Below are 18,249 nucleotides of genomic sequence, written 5' to 3'. Positions count from 1 at the left end.
TATGCTGTGAGTGCAGACATTTAAAAAAAAAAAAAAAAAAAAAAAAAAAAAAAAGAATATAAGGAGTTCCCTTCGTGGCTTGGCGGTTAACGAACCCAACTAGGATCTATGAGGATGTGGGTTCAATTCCTGGCCTCACACATTAAACACATTCTGATATATCTACCTCTCTCTTTCCCTCTCCCTATCTCTACCTCTCCCTCTCTCTCTCACCTTATCACATCCAAAATAGTACTATTAACACAGCTGCCAAGTTTAGTGTCTCTAGAGGGGGCTAAAAATTCAGCAACTCTTTGTAAATCAAATATACTTCAATGAAAAAACTAAAATAAAACTAATTCAGCAACTCTGTTAGGATGACTACTACAGCAAAGGTCCTTTGCCTTCAAGAAACTAACAGAAAATGACCAGCCTAGCTTCTGCCTCATTTCTGAGAATTCATAATAGAGAAGCTTAAAAAAGAATCAGAAAAGTATGCCAGAAAGAGCGAGCACTGGACTTCTGGGGAAAAAGTTCCTTCTTGTTTTAATTTTAAAAGGGTTACATCTGCTGAAAAGGAAATTAAGAAAACAACCCTACTTATAATAGGATCAAAAAGAATAAAATCTCTAGGAATAATCTTAACCAAAGAAGTGGGAGACCTGTACACTGAAAGCTATAAAACACTGCTGAAAAAAATTAAAGACACAAACAGAAAGACATCTGATGTTCATAAACTGGAAGATTTAATATTGTTAAAATGTCCATAATACCCAAAAGCAATCTATAGACTTAATGTAATCCCTATCAAAATCCCAAAAACATTTTTTTTTTGCAAAAAGAGGAAAAAAAAAATCCTAAAATTCATAAGGAATCTCAAAGAGCTCTGAATAGTCAAAACAATCCTGTGAAAGAAAAACAAAGATGGAGGCCTAACGCTTTCTGGTTTCAAAACATATCACAAAGCTACAGTAATTATAACGGTACAGTACTAATACCATTAAAGACAGATTATCTAAACTAATGGAACAGAATAGAGAGCCCAGATATAAACCCTTCTTTATGTTCAAATGATGTTTGACAAGGGTGCCAAGACTACATCATGGGGAAAGTCTTTCCAACAAATGTACGGGGAAAACTGGGTATCCATATGCAAAAGAATGAAGATGGGCCTTTATCTTATGCCATATATAAAAATTAAACCAAAATGGATTAAAAACCTAAACATAAGACCTGAAACTATACAACTCCTAGAAGAAAATATAAAGGAAAATTTTTATGACATTGGAATGGGGAATGATTTCTTAGATATGACACCAAAAACATGGGTAACAAAAACAAAAATAGACAATTGGGACTGACCAAATTTTTAAAACTTTACTTAAGTTTTAAAGGAAACAGTCAATAGAATAAAAAGGCAATGCACAGAACAGGACAAAATGTTTTTAAACTATTTATCAAATAAGAGGTTAATATCCAAAATATATAAAGAACTCCTATAATTTAATAACAAAAAAAAAAAAAAACCAAACAAACCACCAAACAATTAAGGAGTTCCCTGATGGCCTAGTGGTTAGAACTTGGCAGTTTTCACCATCGTGGACCAGGCTCAATCCATGGTCTGGGAATTGAGATCCCACAGCAAGCCACTGTATCATGTAGCCAAAAAATAAAAATTTTTAAATTAAAAAATAAAACGAAGAATTCCCATTGTGGCTCAGTGGGTTAAGAACCTGACCAGTATCCATAAAGATGCAAGTTCAATTCCTGGCCTTGCTCGGTGTGTTAAGGATCCAGTGTTGACGTGAGGTGTGGTGTAGATCAAAGATGCAGCTTGGATCTGGCAGTTGCAGCTCCAATTCAACCCCTAGCCTGGGAACCTCTGCGTGTGGCCCTTAAAAAAAAATTACAAACAGGCAATGGACTTGAATAGACATATATCTAAAGAATATATACAAATGGCCAACAAACATGAAAGATGTGCCATGTCACTTATTATCAGGGAAATGCAAATAACCACAACGATGTTGCCTCATGCCTATTGAAATGTAATTGTTCCATAAAACTCTCACATACAAAGAAAATCATAAAATAGCAGTGTTGGCAAGGATGTGGAGAAATCGGAGACCTTGCGCACCGTTGGTAGGATTGTAAAATGGTGCAGCTGCTATGAAAAAACAGCCTAGAGGTTCCTCAGAAAGTTAAAAATAGAACCACCATATGACCCAGCAACACCACTTGAGTATATATCCAAAAGAAATGAAAACTGAATTTCAAAGGGCTATTTGAACGCCCATGTTCATTGCAGAATTATTCACATAGCCAAGATGTGGAAGAAACCTAAAGGTCCATCCACAGAGGAATGGATAAAGAAAATCTGATACATACACACAACTGGGTATTATTCACCTTTTATTTTTTAATGGCCGCATCCACGGCATATGGAAGTTCCTGGACCAGGGATTGAATCTGAGCTGTAGCTGCAACCTATGCCAGAGTTGCAGCAACACCAGATCCTTTTAACCCACTGCACAGGGCCAGGGATCAAACCTGTGCCTCCATAGTGGCCTGAACTGCTGCAGTTGGATTCTTAACCCACTGCACTACAGTGGGAACTCCTTACTCACTTTTTAAAAAGGAAAAATTCTGTCATATGCTACAACATGGATGAACCTTGAGGACATTATATTGCATGAAGTAAGCCAATCACAGAAAGACAACTACTGTGTGATTCTACTTATATGAGGATCTAAAGTAATCAAACTCTTCATTGTACAACTACAGGTGTGATAAATTCATTGAGTAATAAAAAGATAAAAAATAAATAAAGTAATAAAACTCATAGAAAAAGAAAATTGAGTTCCTGCTGTGAAACAACAGGATTGGCAGCGTCTTGGGAGCACTGGAACACAAGTTCGATCCCTGACCCGGCACAGTGTGTTAAGGATCCAGCATTGCCTTGAGGCTCAGATCCAATCCTTGGCCTTGGAACTCCATATGCCATGGTAAGGCGGCCAAAAAAGTAAAGAAAAAAAAGAAAACTGAATGGTAGTTGCCAGGGGATTCAGGAGAGGGAAAACAGAGGACTGTTCAAAGAGTATAGCACATCACTCTTGCAGGAAGAAAAAGTTCTAGAGATCCGCTCTGCAATTATGTGCATAGACCACAATACCGTACATTTAAAAATTAAGAGGATAAACTTACATTATGTTTTTTAAATCACAGTGAAAAAAGACCCCCAAAATAGGTTACAAAGAAAGGAAAGGATAAAAGCCACCTTGCTAATGAGGAGAAGTGGTCCAAGGAGACAACAAGGAGATGGAGGAAAATTGAGAAAACCATATGCACATATATAGTGGAGGAGAAAAGTAAAAGAGGCAAAAAGATTCAAACTCATACTTTCTGATGCAGCTAAGGATAAGGGCACAATGTTAACAAGCTGCAATTCTCCTTCTATGACAAGGTCATACTTTCAGCCTTTGATTCCTTTATTATTATCATTTTCTACTCTTGCTCTAACTTGATTTTAATTTTCTGGCAGGTGACATCTAAATCAATTGGCCTTTTCGCTGGAACCCACCCCTCTATCCAAGGTGCTCTGCTCACAGAGAGAGGTGCAGACATTCTTCTCCAAGATTTTACACAGTGCATCATTAAAGGAAGGTTACTTTCATAATGCATAACCTGACATGACAGAGATCTGCTCACCAAACTGTGCCCCAGCCAGCAAATAAGCTTGGCACCCCCACTTTCCCTCTTTGGAAACAGAGGAGGAGTCTATTAATTGTTGCTGTTAAAAAAGTCAGGCAGCTTCTCAGGTGAGGGGGCTGTCAGCATGTCAGCTTACAGCCAGCAGGGGAGCCCCTTGTGGGTGAATTGGGCAGGATGGGTGGGGTAGAGGAGATGGTACTGCCTCCCCCTGGTGGAGCCAAGTGGTAGGGAACTTGAGAATACTTGCTTACACATAACCATCAACGCATTTTGCTAGACTTAATGCATAACCATCAACACAAAAGTGGAATTAAGGCGGAAACACAAATGGGTCAAGTCAGCCCAAAGTCTATGCCTCGACTAAGGGGCAACGACTATTCAACTTCTGCTGATTGTTATTATGTGGGAATATAAGGCAGATTTAATTTTTTTTCAATAGAGTCCAGAAATCCGAATTTATGTAGAAAAAAACTGAAATTCTTAATAACATTGTGATGGCCAAACAGGAAGACCTAAGGTTATTTTGCAATCTCTGGGCTAACATAACAGACCCACCCACTAAAGCCAAATTTGCTCATGTGAACACATTGTTAGGAGTGCTTCCAAGAAGGAGCAGAAATAAGATGTACTGAATCCTCCCCCTCCCAATAAATATATAAGAAATCCAAGAGGAGGAGGAGAAGCTACCTGCACAGCTCTAATGGGCTAGGAATGATTACAATAAGCAAAATATATTATGCAAAAGGAACCCCATACACCTGGTGTTATTGTCTTAGCAAAACCACCAACGCATCCTTGAGAGCACTACTCCGAACAGACACAGTAGAGAAGGGGACCTGAAGGGGAGGGGATGCGTACATGGGAAATTGCTCCAAACGTATTTGCAGTATACATACATATAGAGCCCACTGTAGTCCCTGTAGCACTCCAACACTCTGAGTTGACAGAAGCAATTACACCTTTTCAAGTTCTCCATGTGTATACAAAGCACACTGCTGGCTCTACACCATTCAGCCTCAGAAAGAGGGATGATGAGGGATAATTTGGATCGGCCTAACAGGTGCTAATTTGACCTGCAAGGGGGGGGGTGCCTGCAATATGTCAAACATACCACCTGGAGGACCTGGAGGCTCACACCCTCCCCAAAACCAGGGTAAGCCTCCTCACTTGCAAACAATTCCCAAGACAGATATACAGCTAGGTTAGCAAACCTGGCTTCAGGGCAAAAAGCAGAGGAAACAAGAAACTCTTCATACACTAAAGCCTGCTTTTAACCTTCCAAGAATCTTGAAGGAGAGACAATACTTAGAACATCTAGTCCAAAGTACAGAGAGAACAAGTGGAGGAGCCCCCTACGTACTTCTTCCAGGCTCTCAGTATCATAACGCCTTCTATTACCCCAGCACCTGACTCTCTTCCATTGCTAGTCATGGTCACATAAAGCAGGGAATGGCAAACCACGGCCTGTCGGCCAAATCTGGCCTGCTGCCTGTTTTTGTACAGACCATGTGCTAAGAATGGTTTTTATATTTTTAAATAGCTGAAAAACATCAGAAGAAGTCTCTTTCATGACACGTGAAAATTATATGAAAATCGCCTTGGTGTCCATAAATAAAGTTAATTGGCACACAGCCACATTCATTCACTTACATCTTGTCTATGGTTGCTATAATGGCAAAGTTCAGTATTTGCAACAGAGACCATCTGGCCTACCTAAAGCCTAAAATATTTACAAGCTTGCCCTTCACAGGAAAAGTCCCCCCTCACAGGGAGGATACAATCAAGGATCAAACTCAGAATTCAGAGGCTCAAACACAGAGTGACCTAATTAGGCAGGTGAGCAAGAGAAGGTAAAAAGATTACAGCAATGGTACCTGCTCTTTTACTCTGTCTCACTCTCACATTGCCAAAGAGAGAGATGGGTTTTCTAACTACCTGATAATCCCGGGGGTAGGATTTATTACTGAGAAACTTAAGACCTTATGAGAGGGGGAAAAACACAGAATTAGGAGTCCCATCTAGGAAATTATGAATATCTATGAAATGACGTTCACTAAAATAAAGTAGAAAATACCTTTTTTTAAATTTTATTTTATGGCCACACCCGTGGCATAAGGAAGTTTCCAAGATTGAATCTGAGCTGCAGCTGCAACTTAGGCTGCAGCTGTGGAAATACCAGATCCTTAAACCCACTGCTGCCGAGTGGGGATCAAACCCATGCCTCTGCAATGACCCAAGCCACTGCAGTCAGTTTCTTAACCCACTGTGCCACAGCAGGAACTCCAAAAATATCGTCTATACATCTTAATTTAGTTATAATGAATAATGCAATTTACATTTACCATTAACAATGCTCATACTCTTCAGCCCCAGCAATTGTAGTTCTGAAAATTCACCCTCTAGTAACACCTGCACAAGTACACAAAGATGCTGCAGCATTGTTTGTGGATGCAAAAAACAGAAACAATTCAGATTCTATCAACAGAGGACTTGTTTAATTATGGTGCATCCAATTGTTGGAACACTGTGCCATTGTTAAAAAGAATGTAGCAGATCTATACACATCAACATGGAAAAATGTCCATGACATATTAAGTGAAATACGTAAATGGTGGAACACGAGATTTAGTATGATCCTGCTTTAACAAACAAAAAATGGGCTTTCATTTGCATAGAAAAAAAATTCTGAAGTTAACACACACAAATTGTTAACAGTGGTTAGCACTAGAGAGGACATTTGCTATAGATAGATACATTACACATTTCTGCTTGAATTTTTACAAATGAATTTGTATTAGTTTTGTAAGCAGAAAAAAACAGACATCTCCAAAGTTCCATTTATGATCCCTTGCTCACTATAAATTTTTCACTCTCCCTTCCTTAGTTTCAATAACATTAACCGTCAAGATTGGGGGATAGGGGTGTCTTGTTGCAGATAACATGCCTGCCAAAACGCTTTATTTCTTTATTTATTTAGCAACTCTTCATCCAAACATTTCAGGCCCTTCTGACACAATCATTGACTCCCACCTTCAGGTTTTCACCGGTCTCAAGCACAAATTAATCTAGAAGTGTGTGATGTTGGCCTAACTTTAATTTACCCTATTTAGCAGCGCCTCTTCAGTCTATTGTCAATCAGCAGCCAGTGATCCTTTTAAGATCAGGCTACTCCACTTCCCAAGGCCTCCCAAATCACTCAGAGTAAGATGTAAAATCCCTTAAATGGCTTAGAAGGCCCTGCATAATCTGGTCCCCATTACCTCTCTAATTTCATCTCCTACCACTTCATCCTTGCTGTGTTCCAGCCGAGCATCTCAGAGATTTTGCATTTGCCCTTCCCTGTCTAGAATGCCCTTGCTCCTGATGCCTACAGACTTTACTCCCTTACTTTTTTTTTTTTTCTTTTTAGAGCCGCACCTGTGGCCTATGTAAGTTCCTAGGCTAGGGGTCAAATTGGAGCTACAGCTGTCGGCCACAGTCACAGCAACACAGGATCCAAGGAGCGTCTGCGACCTACACCACAGTTCATAGCAACGCCAGATCCTTAACCCACTGAGTAGAGCCAGGGATCGAACTGGCATCCTCATGAATCCTACTCGGGTTCATTAACCTCTGAGCCACAAAGGGAACTCCCCTTTGTTTTTTTAAAGGAAGGATGAAGTGTCTGCTCCAATGTCACCTTACCAGACTTCCTCTGAAGACCTATTTAATACTAGAGACTTCCACCCCAGAATCTCCCTACATTTTAAAGCATTTTCCTCCACAGAATTTACCACCACGTGGCATACTAGGCTTGTTTTTTATGTTTATCGTCTTTCTCCCATTAGAATAAGAGACTTATTGCTGGTGCTTAAGTAGTTATCTGGAACACAGTAGGTACTTCATAAGTAAATATTTGTTAACCTTATGAATGAATGAATTGATCAATCAGCATAATAATTACTTCACCAGTCCGATTTCCAGGATTATAACAAGAGCCACAATCTCTCACGGGAGCTTCCTCCGTTAAGGCCTGGGTTTATCTTGCCCCAGCTTCCCTCTTAGAACATAACTTTGCCTCCTTTTCAGCTTCTCAATGCATGGTTCTCTCTTTTTCCAAAAGAAACAAGTCATGATTTGCCCATTCACAAATTAAATTCCCTTGGTTAATGGTTCTTCCCTGTTCTTTGTCCTCAAATCTCAAACTTCTGAGTAAGAACTCACAAGTTAGGAAGGGCTTATTTGTAATCTGAATATCAAAGACAACAATTCTACCTATCTTTTGGGGGCATAATTAGAGATAAAGCAAAACTCTTTAATATAAGGACTCTGTCCCCAGAAAAAGGAACTTAAAAATCATCTCAAAACTAAAAAAAAGATTCATTCTAATAATGCTCAGATTCCAAAACAAGATGAGAGCACCCTCTCAAACCCCAAACATCCTACTTCTAAGCAAATTCCATGAAAGCCTTCCACAGAAACTAAAAGAAACATAAAGTACCAATGGGAAACAAAACCTTTGCATCTAATTTGGCTCATTCACATCTTATTTGAACTTTATCAAGACCAAGTATTCCAACATTGAAACTGCAGAGTCTTTAAGGAGGAAAAAAAAAGGGCACTGACTGGCAGAGATATTAATATCACTGACATGCCAAGCCAAAGACCAACAAAATGGTCTCAAGAGGAACCTGAATACGATGCCCAGGAGTGGGCAGGCCCTGAGTCATCAGTGAGAGACAATATGAAGGACAACTGACCTGGTGCATAAGACTTATTACAGGCTTTAGTACAACCAATACACAAGTTAGAAACATGGCACAATGGTGAAACATCAGAGGAACAAATTCTAGGTCACCTCAGCTTAAGTTATAGAAGGTGCCTACCATGGACAACTGCAGTTATGCCACTTCATTTATTCAACAAGTACTGACTGAATCGAGGACTCTCTGGAAGACTTAGGATATGATATAGTAATGTTTTTTGTTTTCTTTTTTACTAAAAAAGCCAAAAAGGATATACACTACATACTGAATCATAGGGGATGTAACTTTTTTTTTTCTTTTTAGGGCCGTGCCCACGGCACATGGAAGTTCCCCATCTAGGGGTCAAATCAGAGCTGCAGCTGCTGGCCTATGCCACAGCAATGCCAGATCTGAGCTGCGTCTGCGACCTACACCACAACTCATGGCAACGCCAGATCCTTAACCCACTGAGTGAGGCCAGAGATTGAACCTGCATCCTCACAGATACCAATTGGATTCGTTACTGGGTAACCACGATGGGAACTCCAGGGGATGTAATTTCAATTCAATTTGTTCACTCTAACATTTATTGAGTACCTATTATGCACCAAGTAGTATTTTATATGTAGGGATATAGACAAAATCACTGCCTCCAGGAAGCTCACTGTCAGAAAGGGAAACAAATACATCTCTGTTATGGGTGCAATACTATAAGTAAGTATCTTTTTTTTTTTTGGCTGCACCTGTGGCAGGCAGAAGTTCCCTAGGTCAGGGTCAAACCTGCACTGCGGCAGCAACCTGAGCCACAGCGGTGATAATGCTGGATCCTTAACCCACTGAGCCACCAGGGAACTCAAGGAAGTACCTATAAGTAGTACACAAGCAGCAAAGAAGAGAACATGTCTATTTGGGGCAGGTTTCCCAAAGGCAAAGGTTATCACTGCGTTAAGTTTTGAGTAATAAATTGAGTCTACCCCATCCAAAGAAACTGGAGAGATTTCAGATATATGTAAACCCTGTAGGTTCCGTAAGGTCAGTGGCACAGAAGAACTACTTGAGATGGACCCCTGTCTATATTACAATCATGCTGAGAAGACTGGTACTTTCCTAATTTGCCTTCTCCCTCTTGCAGATCCGTGACTAGCCCATGTCTTGTAGACATATCCATTCGTGTATTTCCCTCCATCAGTAATGTTCTGCTGTAGGTCTGGGGAGAATCCCCAGGTGACTAGAGCTGAGGGATTGAGGGATCAGGTAAGTTAATTGGCCCATGAAGCCCCAAGGGGCTTCAGGCTGCTCCAAAAGAGAAATTCCCTCATTTATCTTAAAAAACAAAACAAACAAAAACAAAAACAAGAAATCTAACGAAGGCTTTTAATACTAACCTTCAAGGTTCTAGGGCAAATTTTATCCTTATAACCATGAATGTCTTCCCCAACTTTCCTCTATCATAAGGGAAAAAAAGTACAGATCAAAAGACATCTGTTCTCAGAGTTCCCGTGGTGGCTCAGAGGTAATCAACCCAACTAGGACCCATAAGGGTTCGATCCCTGGCCTCACTTGGTGAGTTAAGGATCCGGTGTTGCCGTGAGCTGTGGTGTAGGTTTTACAGACGCAGCTCGGATCTGTGTTGCTATGGCTGTGGTGTAGGCCGGCAGCTGCAGCTCCGATTTGACCCCTAACCTGGGAACTTCCATGTGCAGCAGGTATGGCCATAAAAAAGACCAAAAAAAAAAAAGAAAAAAAAAAGGCATCTGTTCTCAGAACACACTCAATCTCAGTAAATTCAGACCAAGGCCTCCTTACCAATCTGGAGAAGGAATGCAGAAACAGTTCAGCTGGGGAAGATTTAGCCTAAATTTGATCCCCCAGTTGTTGAGATTTTAACTGTGAACTTCCCTAATTTGGATCACTTTAAAAGGACTAATAAGAGGAGTTTCCGTCATGGCTCAGTGGTTAACGAATCTGACTAGGAACCATGAGGTTGAGGGTTCCATCCCTGGCCTTGCTCAGTGGGTTAAGGATCCAGCGTTGCCGTGAGCTCTGGTGTAGATTGCTCTGCGTCGCTGTGGCTGTGGTGTAGGCCAGTGGCTGCATCTCCAATTAGACCCCTAGCCTGGGAATCTCCATATGCCACGAGAACGTCCCTAGAAAAGACAGGAAAAAAAAAAGGACTAATAAGGGCGTTCCTTGGTGGTCTAACGGTTAGGACTCAGTGCTTCACTGCTGTGGCCCAGGTTTAATCCCTGGTGTGGGAACTGACATCCCACATCAAGCTGCTGCTTGCCGTGGCCAAAAAAAATTTTGTTTTTTTTTTTTTTTTAAAAAAAAGGCTAAACGGGAGTTGCCGTTGTGGCACAGTGGAAATGAATCCGACTAGGAACCATGAGGTTGCAGATTTGATCCCTGGCCTCACCCATTGGGTTAAGGATTCGGCATTGCTGTGAGCTGTGGTGCAGGTCGCAGATCTGGCATTGCTGTGGCTGTGGCGTAAGCTTGCTGTGGCTGTGGCGTAGGCCTGCAGCAACAGCTCCAATTCACCCCCTAGCCTGGGGACCTCCACATGCTGCGGGTGCAGCCCTAAAAAGGCAAAAGACAAAAAAAAAAAAAAAAAAAAAAAAAAGGCTAATCGATGCTCTATTTTATCTTTGCTTTTTTGGGGCCACACGTGTGGCATGTGGAAGTTCCCAGGCTAGGGGTCAAATGAGAGCTGCACCTGCCAGCCTATACCACAGCCACAGCAACACAGGATCTAAGCCGCATATGCGACGTACACCATAGCTCACAACAATGCCCGATTCTTTAACCCACTGACCAAGGCCAGGGATCAAACCCTCATCTTCATGGATACTAGTTAGGTTTGTTACTGCTGAGCCACAAGAACTCCCCCCAAATTATATTTTTTTTTAAATAAGGACTAAACAGTGCAGTTCTTTATAGGGCAATAACTAAAAATGTTTCTCCTGTATCCCTAGAAATACCGAGTTGATTACATTTACCCAGAGACAATAATTACAAATGATCAGAGCTCCAATTTCTTACAAAGGAAACTGAAGAGCCCCCTCAGGCAATGATCTACAGGAACAACAGAGGTTTTGATAAGAAAACTGGTGTGTGAGAGCACTAATTTCAAGTGGAGAAGGAAAAGAGGGCCCTCTTTAGGACCCAGGAGTTTGAACCCCATCTTTGCTACAAGCGCCTCTTTAAAAAGTCACTTCCCCTCTCTGCACTTAAGTTTTTCATCATCTTAAAAAAGAGAGAGAAAGGGAGGGAGGGAGAGAAGAAGAGGAAGAGACTGGATTAAATAAACTCTAGGTTTTCTCCAGTTTTAAGATTAAAAAAAAAAAAAAGCAAAAAGGAATTTCCTGGTGGATCAGTAGGTTAAAAATCCAGCATTGTCATTACTGTGGCTCAGACTTCTGCTGTGGAGTGATTTCGATCCCTGGCCCAGGAACTTCTGCATGATGCAAGTGCAGCCAAAATAATAATAATATTTTTTTCTTTTCCCTAATACCAGCCTTTCAAGCCACAGGACTCCTATTGCAAGAAGCCACAATACCCTTCTCTCCTGCTAAATCCTTGACTATCAGACTCCAAAAGAAGTATCTCATGGTGATGCAAAGGGCTTTCCATCCAAGTTATAAATTGTAATCTAGAGTCAGACCATATGCACAGCTCACCCTTCACTGCCCACGGGCAAAAGGAGATAAACCATGAGCTGGTTATCACTATTCAGTAACAGAGCTATACTGAAAATACACACTTTTGTTTAATATTCTCACTACCTGAAAACACTATAGATTATATCAGCAATACCAAGGATCAAAAACTTGCTTCCTCAGTCTACCTCCTACTACAAAGCCAAAGAATAAACCCTCTCCTTTCAGGTAGACATGCATCCATGCAGTAAGGATGCCTTTCCTTCCCTGCCAGTCTAGACCAGCAGCAGCAACAGCCCAACAGTGACACCTGCTGGGGAAATCCAAGCAAAGTCTGCTCTTCAGCTAGAGAATATCAGACCTTCAGAAGGGAGCAGAAGATGCTGAGTAACACATGTATATATTAGTGATTTATATCAGAAAGCAGCCCCTCAATTTATGAGGAAGTGGTGGCCCTTCTTTAATGGGTGTGTACTTATATTTTACAATATAATATACCTCATCTTTTTTTTTTTTGCTATTTCTTGGGCCGCTCCCGCGGCATATGGAGGTTCCCAGGCTAGGGGTCGAATCGGAGCCGTGGCCACCGGCCTACACCAGAGCCACAGCAACGCAGGATCCGAGCCGCGTCTGCGACCTACACCACAGCTCACGGCAACGCCGGATCATTAACCCACTGAGCAAGGGCAGGGACCGAACCCGCAACCTCATGGTTCCTAGTCGGATTCGTTAACCACTGCGCCACGACGGGAACTCCAATATACCTCATCTTTGAGTAGGCTGTCAATTCTCAAGTACACCTCATTCAAGCTTATCTGAAAAGCAACTCCATAAATAATATAAACACTGTATTAACACACTATTTTACAATGAGGACCATGCATTTTAAAATTTTATATTTTAAAATTAAAAAAGCATAGGGGGTTCCCTGGTGGCCTAGCAGTTAAGGACTTGGCATTGTCACTGCAGGGGGCATGGATTCGATCCCTAGCCAAAGAACTTCACCATGCCTCAGGTTTGACCAAAAAAAAAAAAAAAAAAAAAAAACCACCAAGCAAAAATAAATAAATAAATAAAATTTTAAAAGCAGGTGTAACACTGTTTATAGCAAGATGACAAGGGACCTCATTTTCTACAACATACATTTCTAAATGCTTCAACTTTTTTATTTAAACCACCAACACTTATTACTTTTTGTCTACAAAAATTTTGATAGATGTTTAATAGTTTCTGGGTTTTAAATGGCCTACTTTATTAAGAAGAGATTATTATTTAAAAATAATTTTAGAAAAGAGATTTTTAATACCTTAGTCACACATGGCTAACTACATTTAAATCAAGTTATTTTTGTTGGCTATTAAATTTATTTTTCTTTTAATGATTTTTATTTTTTTCCTTTATAGCTGGTGTACAGTGTTCTGCCAATTTTCTACTGTACAGCAAGGTGACCCAGTCATACATACACATATGCATTCTTTTTTCTCATATTAAATCAAGTTTAAATATAGTTCCTTAGATCACACTAGCCACATTTCAAATACTTAATAGCTACATACTGGATGATGCAGATACAGAACATTTTTTGGACAGCATTGCTCTAAAGAAACATATTGGAGTATTTTCAGACAAAATTACATGATGTTTTGGGTGTAGGTGTGTGTAGGGGATATAGACAAGAAGGGTTGAAAATTTCTAAGGTCAAGTGATAGGTACATGGGAGTTCAATTATATTACTTTCCTCATTTTTTGTAAGTTTGAAGACCTCTATAATAAAAAGTTAATAGACAAGAGAAACAAAAATGGTTCACCTAAAAATGAGATTATCACTTTAAGAAATACATCATGGAGGGCAGCTTGGAAAAATCTTTAGTCATGCAAACCAGAGTTCAACTCCCCACTCAATGACCTGCGTGATCTTGAACAAGAAACCTGACTTCTCTGAGCCACACTTTCTTCAATTGTAAGATGGGAAATTTAATACCTGCCTTGCACAGAGTTACTGTGGAAATTAGAATTAATGCAAAACTAGAACACAGTAGTAGGCTTTCAGTAAGTGCCATCTCTAATTATTATCTAACAGTATTATTTTTGGCCGTGCTTGAGGCAATGCAGAAATTCTGAGGCCAGGGATCAAACCCAAGCACAGCAGCAACCAGACAACACAGGATCCTTAACCCACTGAGCCACCAGAGGACTCCATAGCATTTTATTTTTATTTTATTTTATCTTATTTTATTTTTTAGTCTTTTTAGGGCCACAACCACAGCATATGTAAGTTCCTAGGCTAGGGGTTGAAACGGAGCTATAGCTGCCAGCCTACATCACAGCCACAGCAACACAGGATTCGAGTTGCATCTGCGACTTATACCACTGAGCAAGGCCAGGCATCGAACCCACGTCCTCATGGATACTAGTCGGGTTCATTAAACTGAGCCACGACAGGAACTCCCACAGTAGCATATTTTAAATGACTAAGGTAATTCTCAGAACAGCAACACATGAGGAAGTACTATGAGAAGAGAATGGACAAAGGCTGACCACAAGCCGACTGATGCTAATGAAACACATGCCGATAGGCTTTTAGAGCAATAACTGGAGCCAGTCCCTTTCTTGCGACCTTTAATAAATCTTCTGAAAGCCTACTATATGTCAGGCACTATGCTTACTACCTTCTCACCTCTCTTGACAAAAAAGAAAAGAGTCCCAGGCTCCTGATATGGGTTATTATGCAAGGCAAAATATTCCAAAGCTGGGAACTCAGATGTTAATCCAGAACTGGTCTCAATTATACGGGCATAGTAACAACTTCAATTACTTCGTCTATCTTTCACATCTGACCCAGTCTCCCTGTGTTCTCGTTAGTAACTGCCCTTAGTAACCGCCTACTATCTTGAATACACCATGCTCTTTCCTCACTTAGCATGTGCTATTCCCCTAAAATAAAAAGGTCTTTCCCTTTCCAAATCCTATCCGTCTTTCAGGACCTGACCGTGTAAAGCCTTCTTTGATGATACTTCCCTTTTCCCTGAAATTATACCACATTTAATCTCAGTACCATAAATGAAGCATTTGGCTCATTTACATTTTTTATATAATTACATGTAAATAAGTCTTGCCTCTACAACAACATTGTACACTGCCAGTGAGCAAAGACCAGGTATTATACTTCTTTTGTATTCCTGACAGTGCCCAGCAAAGTGCTGGAAAAAACTGTAATTCAACAAATACTTATTAGCTGGGTACCGCTCTAAAGCATTCTCCCAAAATAACAAGTACATTATGTGCACAATCCATATTCCCACCCTTGTTAGAAGCTCATGTCAGAGAAATTTCAGTTGCTTCAACAGAGGATGTAATGCAGAGCAATATGCTGTTTGGATCCAACAAGCATATTCTGGGAGTTGGTGATTACGCTAGCTTTGACCTTTACAGAATTACAGAAAGAAGTCCCTAATAAATCAAGATAGATGCACACACAGCCATACATGGAACATGTGGTGGGCGATCAACTACACCCACTCTGCTTCTTCCATGAAAGAGCTGCCTGGGGTGCCGATCTGAATATGGAGAGGCCTTCCTTCTATGAATTCTTCCTCTTCCCCACCCCGAGGTAAATATCCATCCAGAAGACCTACTCAAAGAATCTTAACTAAGCAACTAACATAAGGTCCAAAAAATATATATCTCTTAACAAATTTGCACATTCCCTTGACATATACAGACTTTTTCTTTTTCTTTTGTCAAGCCGCAATGTTCCAAAAGATAAGGTTTAAGAAGTTGTCCAAAGCAACACAATGGAAGACCCAGTAAACTAACATGTCCCGGGCAGCATTTTCTCTCACTACTTTTTTCCTAGGCTCTCTGGGACATTCTGTTGTTTCACAATAACCAGTCCTGCACACACAATCCATCAAGAAGGTCAAAAAGCAAAGCCAGGGAAGTCAATGGTATACCTCCTCATGCCTTTCTAACCCCGTCCTCAACCCTCCTTTAAGGCTAAAGGTCGCAGGAGCTTATCAGCCAGACTAGGAGCCAGCAGAGTCACCTGACTCATACTGCTTGGCCTTATCCTCTTCCTGCCATCAGAGCAAGATCTTCTGAGAAGATACAACGGAAGCTAGGGAGATCAGAACCAGATGCACAGATCCCAGACACTCCAGATCCAGCCACAACCTCTGCAGGACTGAAGGAAGAAACAGCAGGAGGAAAGTAAGGGAGGCAGGAGGAGCCAGGAAAGCATCTGCTCACCTCCTGAGTGAATCTTCCTCGGAGCTTTCCTCAGGCATGTCCTGATGTAAGGCCTCCTGTGACACAGTTCCAGATCTGCTGGACTGGGTATAAATTCGTTCCCAGTGGCCTGTCTCCTGGTTAAAGGCCACCCCCACAGTCCTCTCCTCCTGCGGACTAGCAGAGCTGCTCAACTCCAGCCTGCTGGAGCTAGGCGTTTGGCCCTCAGTCCGCTCGAGAGGTGGCAACTGGCTGCCACTTGAGGGCATGCCCTCAAAGGTACTGGGGACCTGCCAGGAGGAGCTGGCCTCGCCAGAGGAGTAGTTAGGTGTGCTTCTTTCCCAGCGCAGGGTGTCGTTGTTGAAGGTCAGGAGATTGTGGCAAGCGCGGCAGCGGTTCAGGTGGCCACGGGACAGGTTGGAGTTGTTCTCACTGCTATGCGGGGTGGGCTGGTGGGAGGGGCCTGGTCTCTCGGATTCAGTGTTATTGTTGAGCATTTCCTGGGCCTGCGGGGCCTGGGGGGCTTCCCCATTCAGGCTCTGGTCCAGCTCCTGAAGCCGGTCATACTCCAAAAAGAAACGTCTCAGGTCACACTGAAGCTCATGGCGAATGCTGCCTGGGTTGCTCTGGCTGGAGCCATTCCCTCCATCGGATTCAGCTGCCAACCCTGAAGCTGGAAATCCCCTCCCTTCTGTGGCTGAAGTGTAGACAGATGCTTGAGAGCCACCTTCCTGCTGTCTCAGCACAGACAACAAACTCACCGAAGAGGCACTGGTCCTGGGCGGGGGCATGGATTCCGCCTCAGAGCGGGAGTTCAGACTGAGCACTGTCCGGGTCCACTCAGATCCCGTCAGCCCAGGAGCTATTTCTCGGTGATACCTCGAAGGGTGACTAGACAGAGGGCCTCCCAAAGAGCGACGGGTGGGACCCAGACTGAGGTTGCGGAGCGTGTTGCCGGCAGTGCTGCTCTGGACTGTACTGAAGGCAGACGGCCGGTTCAGGAGGCCCTGGTCCTGCTGCGTTGACGAGGCCTGCTCCGGGGGATGGAAGGGCTCGGTCTGTACAAAAGAAAAGGAAGGGGTAGTAGCCCTGGCAGAAGCAGGGGGGACACTGTCCTGGTGTGGCAAGAGGGAAGGAACTCGAGTGCCAGAGCAGCGGCTGCAAAGGCACAAGATCCCAAGGTGCTGGCAGCACTCGGCTGTGGGGTAACTGACCCGCTGTCGGAGCCTGATGTAAGCGGAAGTCCTGGGGCGCTCCGTGGAGGACGGAGGGGGAGGCGGTGGGGGTGAGGGGGTGGCAGAATCTTGCACTGTGCTTTGCTCTCCCACCTGGATGCCCGAGGAACGGGAGGACAGCATGTGCAGGAAATTGTGGAGGAGAGGTGTCCGGCGCACTGGCTGTGATTGCAGGAGGGCACGCTGACGATAGTGGGATAATTCTGTTCCATCTATGGGGATCTCTGGTTCGTCATCGCCCTGCAAAGTGGATCAAGGTGGGGCGGGGGTAGAGCCAGGTAGTTAGGTAGAACTTCCAAGTAAATCAAGAGAAACTACTGAGACTCATCCAAGGAAAACAATCTTTCTAGAGAGGCAACAACTCCACCCCCGAAGCCCTGAGAAATAACTGGTTCCAGATTCAAAATCATCATATAGTATTAAATTATTCACTTCCAATTAGCAATATTGCTGAACGAGTACAGCTGGCAAACCAATTCTCTTACAAAAGGCATTTCCATGACATGAAGGCAGTGAGGGAAAGCAAAATGTCAACCAGCCAGAGGCGCCTGAATAACAAGCATCCGGTTACTTCTTTTTTTTTTTTTTATATAACGTCTATTATTTATTTATTTATTTATTTAAAATTTGTCTTTTGGGGGCCGCACCCATGGCATATGGAAGTTTCCAGGCTAGGGGTTGAAACGGAACTGTAGCCACTGGCCTACGCCACAG

At 42.3% G+C, this 18,249-nt stretch overlaps 1 protein-coding gene across 10 annotated transcripts in view; it reads right to left on the bottom strand.

Annotated features, from left to right (window-relative positions):
- The window catches only part of AMBRA1 (autophagy and beclin 1 regulator 1), a 183,729-nt gene that overhangs the window by 128,315 nt on the left and 37,165 nt on the right, over positions 1-18,249 (bottom strand). For 6 of the 10 annotated variants that reach the window (XM_021085242.1, XM_021085241.1, XM_021085245.1 and 3 more), the window contains one exon: positions 16,322-17,775. In XM_021085242.1, the coding sequence (XP_020940901.1) occupies positions 16,322-17,775 (1,454 nt within the window). The remainder of the gene's footprint in view (positions 1-16,321; positions 17,776-18,249) is intronic. The other 4 variants (XM_021085247.1, XM_003122844.5, XM_021085246.1 and 1 more) reach the window with 1 other exon arrangement.

The sequence above is a fragment of the Sus scrofa genome, chromosome 2 (genome assembly GCF_000003025.6).
Source record: "Sus scrofa isolate TJ Tabasco breed Duroc chromosome 2, Sscrofa11.1, whole genome shotgun sequence".
NCBI lineage: Eukaryota > Metazoa > Chordata > Mammalia > Artiodactyla > Suidae > Sus > Sus scrofa.
This window is presented reverse-complemented; position numbering and strand designations above follow the sequence as displayed.